General features: G+C 36.6%; 1 protein-coding gene across 5 annotated transcripts in view; it reads right to left on the bottom strand.

Annotated features, from left to right (window-relative positions):
• CFAP47 (cilia and flagella associated protein 47) overlaps positions 1 to 17,031 on the bottom strand; it is a 566,822-nt gene that overhangs the window by 480,871 nt on the left and 68,920 nt on the right. For 4 of the 5 annotated variants that reach the window (XM_045050610.1, XM_045050612.1, XM_045050611.1 and 1 more), the window contains 4 exons: positions 11,690 to 11,820; positions 8,344 to 8,466; positions 6,689 to 6,820; positions 3,838 to 3,915 (listed from right to left, as the gene is read on the bottom strand). In XM_045050610.1, the coding sequence (XP_044906545.1) occupies positions 3,838 to 3,915; positions 6,689 to 6,820; positions 8,344 to 8,466; positions 11,690 to 11,820 (464 nt within the window). Of the gene's footprint in view, positions 1 to 3,837; positions 3,916 to 6,688; positions 6,821 to 8,343; positions 8,467 to 9,686; positions 10,778 to 11,689; positions 11,821 to 17,031 lie in introns of those variants that run through there. The other variant, XM_045050613.1, reaches the window with a different exon arrangement.

Here is a 17,031-nt window from a genome sequence, read left to right as displayed (position 1 = left end):
TATAATATTTGTCTTTCTCTAATTTCGCTTAGCATAATACCCTCTAGCTCCATCCACGTAGTTGTAAATGGCAAGATTTCATTCTTTTTGATTGCTGAGTAATACTCCATTGTATATATATACCACTTCTTCTTTATCCATTCATCCATCGATGGACATTTGGGCTCTTTCCATACTTTTCCTATTGTTGATACTGCTGCTATAAACATGGGGATGCATGTGTCCCTTCGAAACAGCATACCTGTATCCCTTGGATAAATACCTAGTAGTGCAATTGCTGGGTCGTAGGGTAGTTCTACTTTTAATTTTTGGAGGAACCTCCATACTGTTTTCCAGAGTTGCTGCATGAGTTTGCATTCCCACCAGCAGTGCAAAAGAGATCCTCTTTCTCTGCATCCTCAACCACATCTACTGTTGCCTGAGTTGTTCATGTTAGCCATTCTCACAGGTGGGAGGTGGTATCTCATTGTGGTTTTGATTTGTATTTCCCTGAATGATGAGTGATGTTGAGCATTTTTTCATGTGTCTGTTGGCCATCTGGATGTCTTTTGTGGAGAAGTGTCTACTCATGTCTTTTGCCCATTTCTTCACTGGTTTATTTGTTTTTTAGGTGTTGAGTTTGATAAGTTCTTTATAGATTTTAGATACTAACACTTTATCTGTTATGTCATTTGCAAATATCTTCTCCCATTCCGTTGGTTGCCTTTTAGTTTTGCTGATTGTTTCCATCGCTGTGCAGAAGATTTTCATTTTGATGAGGTGCCAATAGTTCATTTTTGCTTTTGTTTCCCTTGCCTCCAGAGACGTGTTGAGTAAGAAGTTGCTGAAACCAAGGTCAAAGAGGTTTTTGCCTGCTTCCTCCTCGAAGATTTTGATGGCTTCCTGTCTTATGTTTAGGTCTTTCATCCATTTTGAGTTTATTTTTGTGTATGGTGTAAGAAAGTGGTCCAGCTTCATTCTTCTGCATCTCGCTGTCCAGTTTTCCCAGCACCACCTGCTGAAGAGACTGTCTTTATTCCATTGTATATTCTTTCCTGTTTTGTCAAAGATTAGTTGGCCATACGTTTGTGGGTCCATTTCTGGGTTCTCTATTCTGTTCCACTGATCTGAGTGTGTGTTTTTGTGCCATTGAATGTATCTTAACTTCAGCAGACGTGCCAAGCATGTGCTGACATCACAAAATTCTGTAGGATTCCTCTTTTGGCAGAATTACTACATTTTAGCCTTACAGTTTCTAAGTAAAAGAATTACACATAACATTAAAGAGAAATGTTGAGGAAAATATTGCATTATGGTCAAATGGCCACTATCTGTTTCACTTATAATGTCAACCTAGTTCTACAGGTGAAATCTGTAAAATCCAATATGGGTCATAAAAGTCTGATGCTTCGTATATGCACAAAAATCATTCCTCTTTTGCCATGCTGGTCTTGTCCATATGTTCATTTGGATAAAATTTCATAATTGTTTTTGAGATACATATTCCATGCCATACAGTTATTAAATGTATTACTGACAAAGGTGCCTGGATGGCTTAGTCAGTTAAACGTCCATCTCTGGATTTCAGCTCAGGACATGATCTCATGGTTTGTGAGTCTGAGCCCCACGTTGGGCTTTGTGCTGAGAGCGTGTACCCTGCTTGGGACTCTCTCTTTCCCTCTCTCTCTGCCCCTCCCCTGCTCACTCACTCTCAAAAATAAATAAACTTTAAAAATCTTTTAAAAAATAAAAATAAATACATGTATTACTGATAATATCTGGTGATGCCAGAATATTATTTTTAAAAGGCAGTTAGGCAGCTATGCTTAAAATTCAACATATTAAAGAATATTGATATATATTAATATCAAGTCTTAAAAAATTACTCGATTGTACCATAACATTCAAAGCATGCCACAAATTCCTTTAGGGTGTGGAAATTAAATAGTAAAAGTCTCCATACACTTCTAATATTGTTCAAGGAGAAACACTATAGCAATGGAAAAAAGCACTCTAGATACTAAGGGTTTAGTCTCGAAGAATCACCACAGTCTTGGACAAGCCAGCCTAGTATTTGCCAATTGATGTGGACTTATCATGTCTTCAACACCAAATAAAATAAAGGTTAGAAAATTATAACTCAACGGGGCACCTGGGTGGCTCAGTCAGTTAAGTGTCTGACTTCGGCTCAGGTCATCATCTCGCGGTCCTTGAGTTCAAGCCCCCACCTAAGGCTCTGCACTAACAGCTCAGAGCGTGGAGCCTGCTTCAGATTCTGTGTGTGTCTCTCTCTCCCTCCCTCCCTCCCTCTCTCTCTCAAAAATACACAAACATTAAAAAAAATTAGTTAAATAAAAGAAAATTATAACTTAAAGCAAGACACTAGAATTGTGGTGATGCCATTAAAGTACAGAACAGAAATGAGGCCCTACTGGAGGCACTGGCAGCCTCATCAAGATCTGCTCAATTTAATTCAGCACCAGAATGGTGTCAGGTGCTGCAGTACTAGTGGGAGACAAAAACAGATGTGCAGCTGACCTCAAAATAATACGACAAATGCTATGATGAAGATGTTCCCAGAGTTTAAGATGTTTGTAACATGTTATAAATTCCACAATGGAGGGGCATATGAGCCTGCTTTGAAGGATCAGAGTTAAATTTTTTGGGTAGATGAGACCAGACTTAATTCCTGAGAGACTTGCCAGGAAAAAAAAAAAAAAAAGTATGTGTGTGTATGTACTCTGTCAATTGTAGGACAAAGTTTTAGCAGGGTACAGAGCAATGATTTAAAAAATAAATACAACTAGGGGTGCCTGGATGGCTCAGTCGGTTAAGCATCCGACTTCAGCTCAGGTCATTATCTCACAGTTCGTGAGTTCGAGCCCCACACGAGGCTCTGTACTGACGGTGTGGAGCCTGTCACTCGCATAGAGTTCTGTGTCTCCCTCTTTCTGCCTTTCCTCCATCCCTGCACACTCTCTCTCTCTCAAAAATAAATAAACATTAAAAATACATACATACATATATACAACTATAGTTCAGAAAATGCAAATCAAGACCACAGTGAGATATCATTTTATACTTAATAGATAGATAAACATGAAGTCTTACAATACAACTTATGGAAAAAAAGCATGTGGGGTATTGGAAACTTGAGAAGAAAATATGGAAACTATCTTGTGAAGCCAAAAATGCACATATTCTGCGATTCAGCAACTCCACTCCTAGAGAAACACTGGCATTTGTACCTTGTAAGATATGTACACAAATGTTCCCAGCTGTCATGTTTGTAGTAACCAGAAAACAGAAACACTTCATTGAATGGACAGCAGAAAGGATCTACAAATTACAACAGGTCTACTACAACATAACGGACTACTAAGCAGAAGTGAGGAGGAAAAAAATACAGCTACACACAATTTAGATAAACTTTGCAAATATAATAGTCAGTTAAAAGTAACTCACCAAAGACCACACACAGCACATGTATGTTACAAAGCTCAAAAATGAATGAGCCAGGGGCGCCTGGGTGGCTCAGCTGGTTGAGCATCCAACTTCCACTCAGGTCATGATCTCGCGGTCTGAGAGTTCAAGCCCCGCGTCGGGGTCTGTGCTGGCAGCTCAGAGCCTGGAGTCTGCTTCAGATTCTGTGTCTAGCCACCCAGCCACCTCGTTCAGTGGTAAATAATTAAACCTTCATTTCATATTCTGCTTCATCACTTATATTACATATATAAATTTCGATGTGCCAAAGTATTATATAATAAAATATTTTCAAGCATAAATGGGTTGACTAGGGACACAAAACACAAGTCACCACACTTAGAAACCAGTTCCACAAATAGGTAACGTACTCACCGGGTTAATTTCCACATCAGCAATCTCAACAGATCCACCAATCCTAAGGTCTATGACATTGGCATGGCGAATAGCAACCTTATTTAAGAGAAATATAAAACTTTGTAGAAACCGCATTAAAATCTCCTCACATCTTGCTAAAGTGTTACCTGGCATTTCGTAATATTTTAAAATTCAAATACTCATACCATATTATAAATGTCACAAGATTTATTCTGACAGTTGTCATCGCATTTCTTGTTATGCAGAATTTATTCCTAAGAGGAATGAATGTTCAACTCTCAAAAACCTACACCACAAGCAGGACCAGTTCACAGCTTATGAATTTGATGACAGAGTTCTACCCATGTGACTAGATGTTATTGCCACTCCCTGTATCCCTTTTGTATTTACCTAATTTCAAGAGATTATTCAAAATTAAAACAGACAGGGCACTGAGTACAAACACTTCTTCCCATGGCGAGACACTAACATCCACAATGACCATAATAATGAAAGTAGCTAAAAAACATTGCTGAGTAAATGAGCCAGGAATCGTGCTAAATACATTGTCTCCTTTTTATTCCTCAGTATCCTGTGAGGTCTTTAATATGAATATCCTAATTTCCAACTCAGGAAAATTGAGGCTCAGAGAGGCAGAGGATTTTGCTTTTTTCTTGATGTCTCAGAACAGCAGTGGCTAAATTTGAACAAAGGACTACCTGAACACTCAACTGCCTCCGGGAAAATTAAGATAGTGAAATAAGAATTTCGTTTCATGAATTCCTACAAAATTAGAAATGCAGATTAACTGAATATTAAAGTGTCTAAGCAAAATCTCAGAAGCACAATAACAGCATTCGCTGAAAGCCTTACCTGTGTAAGAAGAGAGTATAACAAGTCTGGATTTAAATCTAAATATATATCTAAGAAAGAGATATGAATGTATTTTACCCTTTCCACAGAAACTCAGTGACACTATACTTTCTGTATATTGTATGATATGAATATATTGTACCCTTTCCACAGAAAGTCAGTGACTGTACGTAGGCAAATAAACTCCAAATTATCATTTGTTCAAAATTATTGGGGAAAGCTATGTGCCATTTAATCTTATTAACTAAATCAGTATATTCATAATACTATACAACTGCCAAATTTTATTTAAAGAATATATACTATAAAAACAAAATACTTGACTAAAATCATAAAAAGCATCATTTAATGATTCAGAGGAAATTACAAATCAACATGTTCTTCATTGATGAACCCCATACATAATCTCAACTTTTCAGGGCTGTTTTTTACCCACCTCCACATCATTTGTCATCCACTGAATCTACAACAGAAACTAACATAAAATTTGTGCTCAGGAAATATGTGTTGAACGGATGAATAAATGAATCTTATTATATTTTGTTAAAAAGGTAAGCATTGTAAAAACAGCATAACCTTCTAAAATATAGTGGAAATTAATCTTTTAGTAAAATCTGTATTTTAGTGGCATTATTTTTTATGTTTTCCAGAATATTATATAAAAAAATTCTGCTCAAATCTCAGACCATATACCACAATATATAATTTATAAACACCCTTCAATACATATTTCTTTTTAAAAGTAAGATACAATCATTTGATGGTTTATTTGGGACAATTTTTGGTGTTTATCACATTAATAATATTGTCAAATTATTTAAAAATTAACTGCTAGGGGAAATTAAGGTTAAAATAGAGGATATATCCAAAACTATTCATTTTGATTTGATAAGTGTACCTATCATTTCTAATGTAAGTAAATATACACAGTTTATCATAAGACTGAATATCAAGAGTATTCCATTCCTTGGGGCACCTGGGTGGCTCAGTCAGTTAAGCGTATGACTTCAGCTTAGGTCATGACCTCACGGTTTGTGAGTTTGAGCCCCGCATCTGGCTCTGTGCTGACAGCTCAGAGCCTGGAGCCTGCTTTGGATTCTGTGTCTCCCTCTCTCTCTGCCCCTCCCCCACTCGTGTTCTCCCTCCCTCTCTCTCTCTCTCTCAAAAATAAATAAACATTAAAAAATTTTTTTTAAAAAGAGTATTCCACTCCTTGAGTTTATAATAACATTTATCAGAGACTGGTCTTATGTTTTATTTGTTCTGTTTAGTGATCACTTAGAGAAGCCTCTAAAATCAAGGTAATATCTTTTCCTATTTAAATAGCTCTAAGAATATAAACTAGTACACATTTTATGCATGCTACAAAATATAGATGTTAACACCATATAGAATTTGCCTACAATTCATAAAGTCATTGAAGCTACTTAGAATTAACATTCCAAAATTGATTAATTTTTCTTAAGGTATCTAGTTAAATCAAATATCTAATTAATGTCATGTAAAAAAGTCATCCTTTCCTCTATGACTAATGAAGACTTAGCACAACTTAGAGACACCAAACATCATTCTAATTTCATGTGAAAAATGCCTCATACTGATGAAAGGTATCCATTTCAACTTAGTAGAAATTTCCATTACTAACTTTCACCAAAATATTTTCTACAAATCCTCTTGCCAGGTTCTGCTAACCATTTCTATAAGATTATACAGGTAAAGTTGCTTATTTCACAGACCTCTAAAAACTGCATTTTTTAGAGGTAACTCAGCTGCTAAAAAAAATAACACAAATTTTAAAACAAATTGATTAGTATCATAAACCATTAAACCATTAAAACCCATTCCCATTAGAAGAAATCATTAAAACAAGTTTTCTAAGAATAAAACACACACAACATTTTACAGTATTATACCTACTATTATAAATATCTAAAAACAACCAAACAAATCCACATAGACATACATAAGGTATGAATACATATATGCATAAACATACCTTTGCTCTTGTATCAAATTTTTCTGCTACAGTTGGTGTACAGGAGATATTGAGAACAGTTAGTCCCCCAAATGGAATTATTCCTTGTGATGGAACAATATTAATGGTAGACAAAAGACTCTGGTCACAAACCTGTAAGTGAAAATTTGCAGAAATGCTACATTATCCCTTTAAAGTTACTGTTCTGAAGCTTTCATAACAAAGCTTCCAAACTACTACCTAGAGAGAGGACCCTGGGCACAGAGCATGAGATGATTTTGTAATAAGTTTTCAAACACTAGACACACAAACTTCAAGAAGGGTTTGTAGCCCTAACCCAGGAAACAGAAATTTCGGTAGTGGTGGCATCCAATTGAAAAAAAGATGATGATGATTGGGGCGCCTGGGTGGCTCAGTTGGTTAAGCGGCCAACTTCGGCTCAGGTCATGATCTCACGGTCCATGAGTTCGAGCCCCGCGTCGGGCTCTGTGCTGACCACTCAGAGCCTGGAGCCTGTTTCAGATTCTGCGTATCCCTCTCTCTGACCCTCCCCTGTTCATGCTCTGTCTCTCCCTGTCTCAAAAATAAACAAAAAAAAGTTAAAAAAAAAAAAAAAAAGAAAAAAGATGATGAAGTTTATTGTCTGGAACGTTTTCAAGACACTGCAAAACTTACAAGGATGAGACATATCTGTTAGAGAAGATGACAAAATTCTAGATACTACTTTGATAGTTTGTCTTTTTCCTGACAGTAAATACTGAAAGCAACATTACGGGGGGGGGGGGGGGGGGAGAGCAAGATGATAACCCTCCTCTTCTCTGTTATCTCCTTAATAACATAATGCCTAAGATATCATTTTGATCTTCGAAAAAGTTCTAAGCACCTTACCAAAGGATTTATGGTGTGGTTTCTCAGAGGCTAATTTACGAGTATCTACCATGCGTGAAGCCAGAATAATTTAAAGGAAAATTGGTTAAGGTATTTTTGGAATGAAGGAGCAAATAGACCTCAGAAGTAGTTTTCAAGCAACAGAATAGATAAAGGTATCTGGGTTTTTCTGTTTTTTTTTGTTTTTTGTTTTCTTTTCGTTTGGGCAGAAGAAGACATGTAGATACAAAGCCTGAATGAAAAGTTTCAAACACTAACCTCTACTGGGAGATCTTAATATATTTTTAAGCAAAAAAAAAATTCTATCACCACTTTAAACACCCCTCACCCTGTAATTCAAATCAGGAACAACAAGTATAAAAAGAGTATCTTTAGAAGGATCTTGCTCTAGGTCCCAGTTTCTACCATAATAGTCCTGATGACAGGGTGAAATGAAGAAAGAAGGAAAAACATGTAATTAAATATAGAGTTGTAATAGCAACAATGGATACTTTCTGAAGTGTTATTTTTTCAAATTATCTTTTCAATAAGACAAAATGACAGGAAGAAAAAGAAGGGTAAGAAGAAAAAGAGAGACTAAGGGAGGGAAAAAAGGAGAAAAAACTTCATGTGGGAAATTACAAGGACCAAGTAGATGAAATGTACTCAGATAAGTCTCATACGAAATATTATGAGACTAATATTAGCATCAGCCAATTTATAAAGCAACACTACAGTGTTCATGGCAAAAGATTAATTCAAATTATAATGTGATCTGCTCCAAACAAGATTCCAAGATTTTACATTACCTTGAAATAAGCATGGTTTTGTCCTACATTGTGTAGAATCGCTTTCCTCCAAGTTGTTAAACCTTGAGGGCTATTACCGAAGAGGATCCTTGGCTCCAAAAATACGACCTTGGTGTGGCCAACCTAATAATAAAAGAGAAGTTATGATAGAAATAATATTTTTATCCCCTACCAAATGACTCAAATTTTTTCAGCTTCATGGAAATTTCTAGAATATGAAGTGTTATCAGATGTTATGATGTACTTAAGAGAAAGGAAAAATAGAATGGAAGATCTAAAATGTAATGCTAAACGGAGGAAGGCAGGGGGATTAAGACAACTCAATGGAGGAAGTAAATACGAGACTTAGAATCATGTAGATTAATCACTGAAGGAGATCTTAGAAATCATCTATCCAACCATGTACAGGGTGTTACCATGTGCTCTGCAAAAGTAAAGAGTTCAAGAGTCCCCTAGCATAGGAAATAATGTGCCAAATGAAATTATATTGTCACGTTTTTACTAGAAGTCTTCTCTTAGCACTTATTATGTTGATAATGCACACTTTGCTTATCTGAGAATGAGGAGGTAGTTCACTGTGATTCAGAGTTACTTAGGCACAGAACTCCTCCTTAACCCTGCACAAATAACTTCCCCAACTACAGTATCATAGGACACTCTGTGAAAATGCTGATATTATCTATCTCTCCTATTTCACAGGAAAGGAAACAATAACAAAGGGGAACTGGAACTCAAGTAGTCCAATTCCTTATTCAGTGCTCTTTATACCACATCCTATTATCTCTATCTATGATGAATTATTTATTGTCTTAGGAGGTTTTAATACTTTCTTATAATTATTTGAAGAATAATACTTGGGAAATTGGAATAATAGATTTGTAAACAAAGCTAATAGGGGCGCCTGGGTAGCTCAGTCAGTTAAGCGTCTGACTTCGGGTTAGGGATGTGATCTCACGGTTCATGGTTTCTAGCCCGATGTCAGGCTCTGTGCTGATAGCTCAGAACCTGGAACCTGCTCCATATTTTGTGTCTCCCTCTCTGCCTCTCTCCTGCTCACTTCTCTTTCTCTCTCTCTCTCTCTCTCTCTCTCTCTCTCTCTCTCTCTCTCTCTCAGAAATAAATAAAATGTTAAAAAAAACATTTTAAAAATTAAAAAAATAGGGGCGCCTGGGTGGCTCAGTCGGTTAAGCGTCCGACTTCAGCTCAGGTCATAATCTCACAGTCTGTGGGTTTGAGCCCCGCATGGGGCTCTTGCCTGACAGCTCAGAGCCTGGAGCCTGCTTCCGATTCTGTGTCTCCCTCTCTCTCTGCCTCTCCCCTGCATGAGCATGCTCTGTCTCTCTCTGTCGCAAAAATAAATAAAAACATTCAAAAAATTTTAAAAAAAATTAAAAAAATAAAGCTAACATAACAAAGTGGTCAACTAAATACTTCATAAATTAATGACAATGAACATTTTATTTAATCACTTCATGTTCCTCCATCTTTACTTTCTTAAGAGAAACACTTCACAATTCATTTAACTTTAAGGATGTCAAGAATTTATCATAAAATAACCTAACCCATTATTCTGAGATCTCAGACTTTATTTTTAAGCAATCCCAGGGTAGGAAAGTGGACACATTTTAACAAAGGGTAACAGCAAAGACTGTGGAAGCAAAGAGATCTGGATAGAAATTCCATCTAGAGCATTTACTACATGTGTGAACTCACCGTCGTTAATTACCCACCCTAATCCCGCATTTCCTCATCCATCAACTGAGTCATAAATACAGCCTTACAGAGTTGTTGTAAAGATTAAATTAGAAAATACATGAATAGCATTTAGCATCCTGCCTGACACAAAGTAACTAATAAATGACATTACTAATGCAAAGCCTAAACTACTAAATTGTTCATCTTTTATCTGTTAGAAAAAATACACATGGGGTATGTGAGCAAATTTATATTAGTAACTTTGTCATACACAGTTATGAAAGCAACAGTTAAAGAACTATGTGCATATATTCACCAAAATACATCTATAAAAATGTCAACAGAAGCACTATTATAGTAGTGATAAATCTGAAACAATCCAAATCCCCATCAGCTGTGTGATAGAAATATGATGGTATAGTCACACAATGGAATACTATTCAGGAATGAGAATGAATACACTGTCACCACACGTTTCAGAATAGACAAAGCCCAAAAACCTAATGATGAACAAAAGAAGCCAGACATAAAAGAGAACACATGTTTTGATTACATTTAAATAAAGCTCACAACAAAGATTAATCTATGTCCTTAGAAGTAAGGATAGTGATGACTCTGGGAGGGATGGAGTGACTGGAACTGTAAATTGGGGAGGGAAGGATGGTTCTTGTGGAATATTAGTCATATGCTATTTCTTGATCTGGTTGATCTGGGTGTGAGTTACAAAGGTGCCATCAGTCTGTAAAGACTGAACAATATGGAAATCATAATATACTTTTCTGTATGTATAATATATACTGTATGTATACTATATACTTCAATAGAAAGTTTTTTAAAGAACAGTAAGTAATTTAAACATAGGGAAAAAAGTAAGGTCCTGCTGATTTCAAGCCTAGAGCAGAGGAAAGACCGTACTGATTGATGCCATCATTAAAGTGGATGAATCTCTTATCTCTTAAGGCTATGAGCTCCTTCATAGCTGAAATATTTAAGAGCATGATCATGGCCTGGAGATAGAGACGAGATGTAATAAAACAGCATTGGCTTGTTAAATTACTACCAATATTGGAAAGAAAATTTAGTACACAAGTAAAGTGGATTCTTGGTGATGACAAGGCATGAACTTAAGGCCTTCTGGGCTCTACCACAGAATGTTAAAATCAAGATACTGCAGTTTTAACTTTACTCATTTTTATTATAAGCAGTATGTTCTATAAAAATAAGAATTTCCATATCTCCTTACTATGTAAATTACATGATCCATTTCACACTGAGTTATTAATTACTAGTAGAATTCTAACAAGGCATTATAGGACAAAAACACAATTTTTTCTATTTTTCTTTTAATGAAGTAATTGTTAAGTGGCTTTCATGCTATTTTATATTTAAAAAGGCTCTAATAACAATCTAGTACCATTGGCACCAAAGTCTTGGATTTCTGAGTTAATTCTAGGTAACACAATACCATTTTTTAGCAAAGTCTTCATTTATGGTAGAGAAGTGGTACCAAGAGGATGGGTAATTCAGTTAAAAAAATACTGCAAGGAAAATCAGTTTTACTAATATATATATACCTAACTATACACACATATATATGCCCAACCAATTTAGAGTCTTCAAAATAAAAATCATATCCAATGGAAATCATTACTTGTGCAACACATTTTAGGGTCATCGTGTTTCCTTCATTGACGTGAAGAACAAATTCTCCCCTTTCCGGAGAACTGAAACCTGGCTGCCATGTTACTTCACATTGCAAGGAGGAATGTGGTTCAACAGTGCCTACAGAGGATTTAGAAAGAATAGACATGGACCATATTTTAATTGTATTTATTTTAATATCCAAAATAAGAGCTGGCATAAAAATGTAATGACATTATATAACAAATTACTTAAATTAAATTCAAAATATAGGGAAATACTATATGAGAGATTATCAAATGAGTACAGACCTAGAGAGTTTGATTAAAAGCTAACATGCATACCTTATTTTCCAATTTTATTAAGCAGACCAAAACATTTGACAAAAAGTATGCCAATATTTAGCAAACTTTCTCCTTCACGTTTCCCAACACTCTGAAATACTTATTAACATCACTCATTCAGTTTTCAGAGTAAAAAATTACAATTACCAGAGGCTTTTTTGTTTTTATGTGTTCACAGTCCTAGAGATAGAACTTCTGATATTGCTACCAGTAATTAACACATTTCTATAATTCAAATGTATTGAGAACCCTGGAGATATTAGGCACATTTGGTGTGGGCTGCTTTATCTGTTTAAATTCATCATTTCCTTTGGAGTAAGAAAATAATATTTGATGGAAAGCATGACTTAAAAGTTCTTCCTCCAAAGGAAAATTCAAATGCATGGAACATTAAACAGAATGATGAGTGAGTGTGACAAATATACTTTGCCTTAGGGTTAGGTACATTTTCATGCGATGGCAGTTTCCATAAATTTAAAAACATAGTGCGTACCTCTTAGTTTTGCAGTGGTCAAGTAGAGAGATAATAAGACATGTAAAGCAATTACCATAGTGTGTGATGCCACGAAAACACCCAGTGCCAGATGTTATTGTTAATACTTCTGAATGCCAATACTATGGTAGGCACCATAATTTATAAAGAGAAAAGAAACTGCTCAGGGAAAAACTAACAGTCTAGTGGCGTCCATCAGGATTATATTTGTCTGGGAGGAATCAAGCTGGTGGAAAAGTAGGGGGATCATTATTTCCCCCTCATCCCTCCAACACAGTTGAATTGAAGTCAGATCATCTGGAACACACAGGAAATCAATCTGCTGAGGGGAAGAAGGATCCCCACAGGTGGAAAGAGACAGCTTAGTGGGACAGAAGCATGTGTTTGCAAAGTGGAAGAGATAAAACGGAGAACTGATGGCATAGGTACGGAGGGGAGGGGACCCCTTCTGTGGAGAGACAAAAGGAAGTGAGGAGAGGCTGTAGACATGTGGGATTATATTTGGACAAGAGAAAAACATCTCCAGACCATAGTCTGGGGAACCAAAAATATAGAGAGCGACAGTTTCTACTTTGCAAACAACCTTACAATTGAAGATAGGGGTTTTCAGGGGTATGCAACTTTCTCTGGACCAGAGCCAGCTGTTTGCATGTGCCTGGGAGGGGAGGGGAGCCAGCCCCTGGGAGCTGTAGTGATCTCAGGGACACACTGGGCAAGAGCAATCCCCTCCCTCGAGTACTGTAGGAAGAGGGTTTATTGCCCCTCCAAGGACAAAACACCCTGCAGGCGCCAACCAGAGGCTCTTTGTCGACTGGGCAGACTGGCGCTATTCCAGAATTGGGTTTTGTGGTGCAGGATCCTTTAAGACATCAGGTTTGAATCCGAGCAGATCACCTAGGAGGCACAGGAGACTGTGGAGCAGGACAAGCTGCCCGCCAGCACTATTATGTGAGGGCTGCCTGAACAGCATGGTTTGAGACACCCTATCTGGGGAAGAGAGTTGGGGTGTTACCATTTTCCACCCCATCACCAACATGGCTGGGATTCAGAGAACATCACAGTGGCCCCCAGTGGGGACAGAGCCCACTTATACCAAACCCTGCCACTCTGTGCTGGGTAACTACTTATCTACCAGAGCAGGACTGACCCCAACCAAACCAGATGGCCTCTGCTCCAGACCAGAACAGCCCCCAGGCACCAAGAGACAACTATCCTGATGTTTTGTATATTAGTCTGTTTCTTTTTTAATTCTTTTATTATTTTTTTCTCTTCTTTTACTTCTCTTTTTTCTTCTTTTTCCCTCTACCACCCCCCATTTCTTAAACCTCTTTCCATTAGAATCAGGCCCAGAGATCCTGATTTGATTTTTGATCAATTCTTATTTTGTGTCTGTGTGTGTGTGTGTGTGTGTGTGTGTGTGTGTGTGTATACATATATTTTTTTTTTCATTCTCTTTTCTGGTTGTTTGTTTGCTTCATCAGGCATTTTTACTCAATTTTTTTATACCTTTTCTGTATCTTTTTCTTCTTTATTTTCCTCTCTCTCTGGATTAAGGCTTATACTTTCTTTGATTCTCTGCCTGGTATTTTTTTCGACCCCTGTCATTTCTCTCTTTGTATGGGATAAGACTTCTTCCCCTGCCCACTTATTCCTTTTTTCCAGGGTTACTTCAATGAAAAAATCAAAGAACACCTGGTAGAAAGTCAAATCCACCACAACAAGCAGTGAGAAAAAGCAACCAAAGATGCAACAATGGATAGCATGCAACACACATCAAAAACACTTTTGGACATGCCAGGCTCTAGACAGTATGACTGCATTTTAATATAGTAGTATTCACAGGTACAGGAGTCAGAACAAGCTACTAAAACACATAAAACTAGCCAAAATGATGAAATGGAGTAATTCTCCTCAAAAGAAATTCAAGGAAGAAATGACAGCTGGAGAATGGCTCAAAAGAGATATAAACAATATATGTGAACATTAAAATAGAATAACAGTCCTAAGACTAATAGCTGGGCTTGAAAAAAGCATAGAAGATAGCAGAGAATCTATTGCTGCAGAGATCAAGGACCTAAGAAATAGTCATGATGAATTTAAAAATGCTGTAAATGAGATGCAAAATAAACTAGATGCAGTGACAGCAAGGATGAGAGAAGCAGAACATAGAATAGGTGAAATAGACAATAAAATAATGGAAAATGATGAAGCCGAGAAAAGGAGAGAAAGGAAATTACTAGACTATGAGGGAAGAATTAGAGACCTAAGTGGTTCAATGAAATGAAATGAAATAATATCCTTATCATAGGCGTTCCAAAAGAAGAAAGGGGAAGAAGGTTTATTTGAACAAATTATAGCAGAGAACTTCCTTAATATAAGGAAGGACACAGACATCCAAGTCCAGGAGGCACTGAGGACTCCTTTCAAAATCAACAAAAACATGCCAACACCATGACATATCTGAGTGAAACTTACAAAATACAAAGATAAAGAGAATTCTGAAAGCAGCTATGGAAAAACAGGCCTTAATCTATAAGGGTAGACACATAAGGGTCATAAGATACCTGTCCACTGAAACTTAGGAAGTCAGAAGGGAGTGGCAGGAGATACTCTATGTGCTGAACAGAAATATATGCAGCCAAGAATCGTGTATCCAGCAAAGCTGTCATTTGGAATAGAAGGAGAGATAAAGACTTTCCTAGACAAAAACTAAAGGAGTTCATGACCACTAAGCCAGCCCTGCAGGAGGTCCTAAGGGGGACTCTGTGAGTGGAAAGCAGCAAAGACTACAAAAGACCAGAGACATCACCACAAACATGAAACCTACAGATAACACCAGGACACCAAATCCATAACTTACAATAATCACTCTGAAGGTAAATGGACTACTAAATCCCCCAATCAAAAGACATAAGGTATCAGAACGGATTTAAAAAAAAAAAAAAAAAAAAAAAAAAAGATCCACCTGTATGCTGCCTGCAAGAGACTAATTTTAGACGCAAGGACACCTGCAGATTGAAAGTGAAGGGATGGAAAACCATCTATCATGCTACTGCATGTCAAAAGAAAGCCGAGTAGCCATACTTATATCACACAAACTAGATTTAAAAATAGAGACAATAATAAGAGATGAAGAAGGACATTATATCATAATTAGGGGGCCTAACCATCAAGAAGAGCTAACAACTGTAAAAGTTTACACCCCCAACATGGAAACACACCCAAATATATAAATTAATTAATCACAAACATAAATGAACATACAGATAACAATACTGTGATTGTAGTGGACTTTAATGCTCCACTTACAACAATGGACAGAGCATCTAGGCAGATAATCAGTAAGGATACAATAGCTATGAATGACACATTGGACCAGATGGACTTAACAGATATATTTAGAAATTTTCATTCAAAAGCAACAGAAAATCAGTAAGGAAACAATGACTGTGAATGACACATTGGGCCAGATGAACTTAACAGATATATTTAGAACTTTTCATCCAAAACCAGCAGAATACACATTCTTCACAAATGTACACATTCCTCAAAAAAGATCACATACTGGGATCACAAAACAGCCCTCAACAAATATAAAAGGACTGAGATCATACTGTGCATATTTTCAAATCACAACACTATGAAACTTGAAATCAACCACAAGAAAAAATTTTAAAAGCCTCCAAATACATGGAGGTTAACAAACATCCTACTAAAGAATGAATGGGCCAACCAGGAAATTAAAAAAGAAATTTAAAAATACATGAAAGCAAATGAAAATGAAAACATGACCATCCAAAACCCTTTGGGATGCAGCAAAGGCAGTCGTAAGAGGAAAATACATTGCGATTCAGGCCTATCTCAAGAAGCAAGAAAGGTCCCAAACACAGAACCTATCCTAACAGCAAAAGAAATGAGAAACACTGCAGCAAAGAAAGCCCAAAGCCAGCTGAAGAAGAAAAATAATAAACATTAGAGAAATAATAAAGATTAGAGCAGAAATAAACAATATACAGTCCAAGGAAATAGAACAGATCAATAAATCTAAGAGTCGGTTTTTGGAAAGAACAAACAAAATTGATAAACCCCTAACCAGACGTCTCAAAAAGAAAAGAAAGAGGACCCAAATATATAAAATCACAAATGAAAGAGGAGATCTCACAACCAACACCACAGAAATACAAACTATTAGAGAATACTATGAGAAATTATATGCCAACAAAATGGAGAAAATTTGAACGGACCCATAACCAGTGAAGAAATTAAACTGGTTATCAAAAATCTCCCAACAAATAAGAGTCCTGGGCTACATGGCTTCACAGGGCAATTTTACCAGATATTGAAAGCATAGTTAATAGCTATTCTTCTCAAGCTGATACAAAAAATAGAAACAGAAGGAAAGCTTCCAGACTCATTCTATGAAGCCAACATTACATTGATTCCCAAACCAGATAAAGACCCCATGAAAAATAAGAATTACACGCCAATAACCCCGATGAACATGGATGCAAAAAT

This window comes from Felis catus, chromosome X, assembly GCF_018350175.1.
Source record: "Felis catus isolate Fca126 chromosome X, F.catus_Fca126_mat1.0, whole genome shotgun sequence".
Taxonomy (NCBI): Eukaryota; Metazoa; Chordata; class Mammalia; order Carnivora; family Felidae; genus Felis; species Felis catus.
The sequence above is the reverse complement of the archived record's forward strand: the minus strand, read 5'-3'. Positions and strand labels throughout refer to the sequence as shown.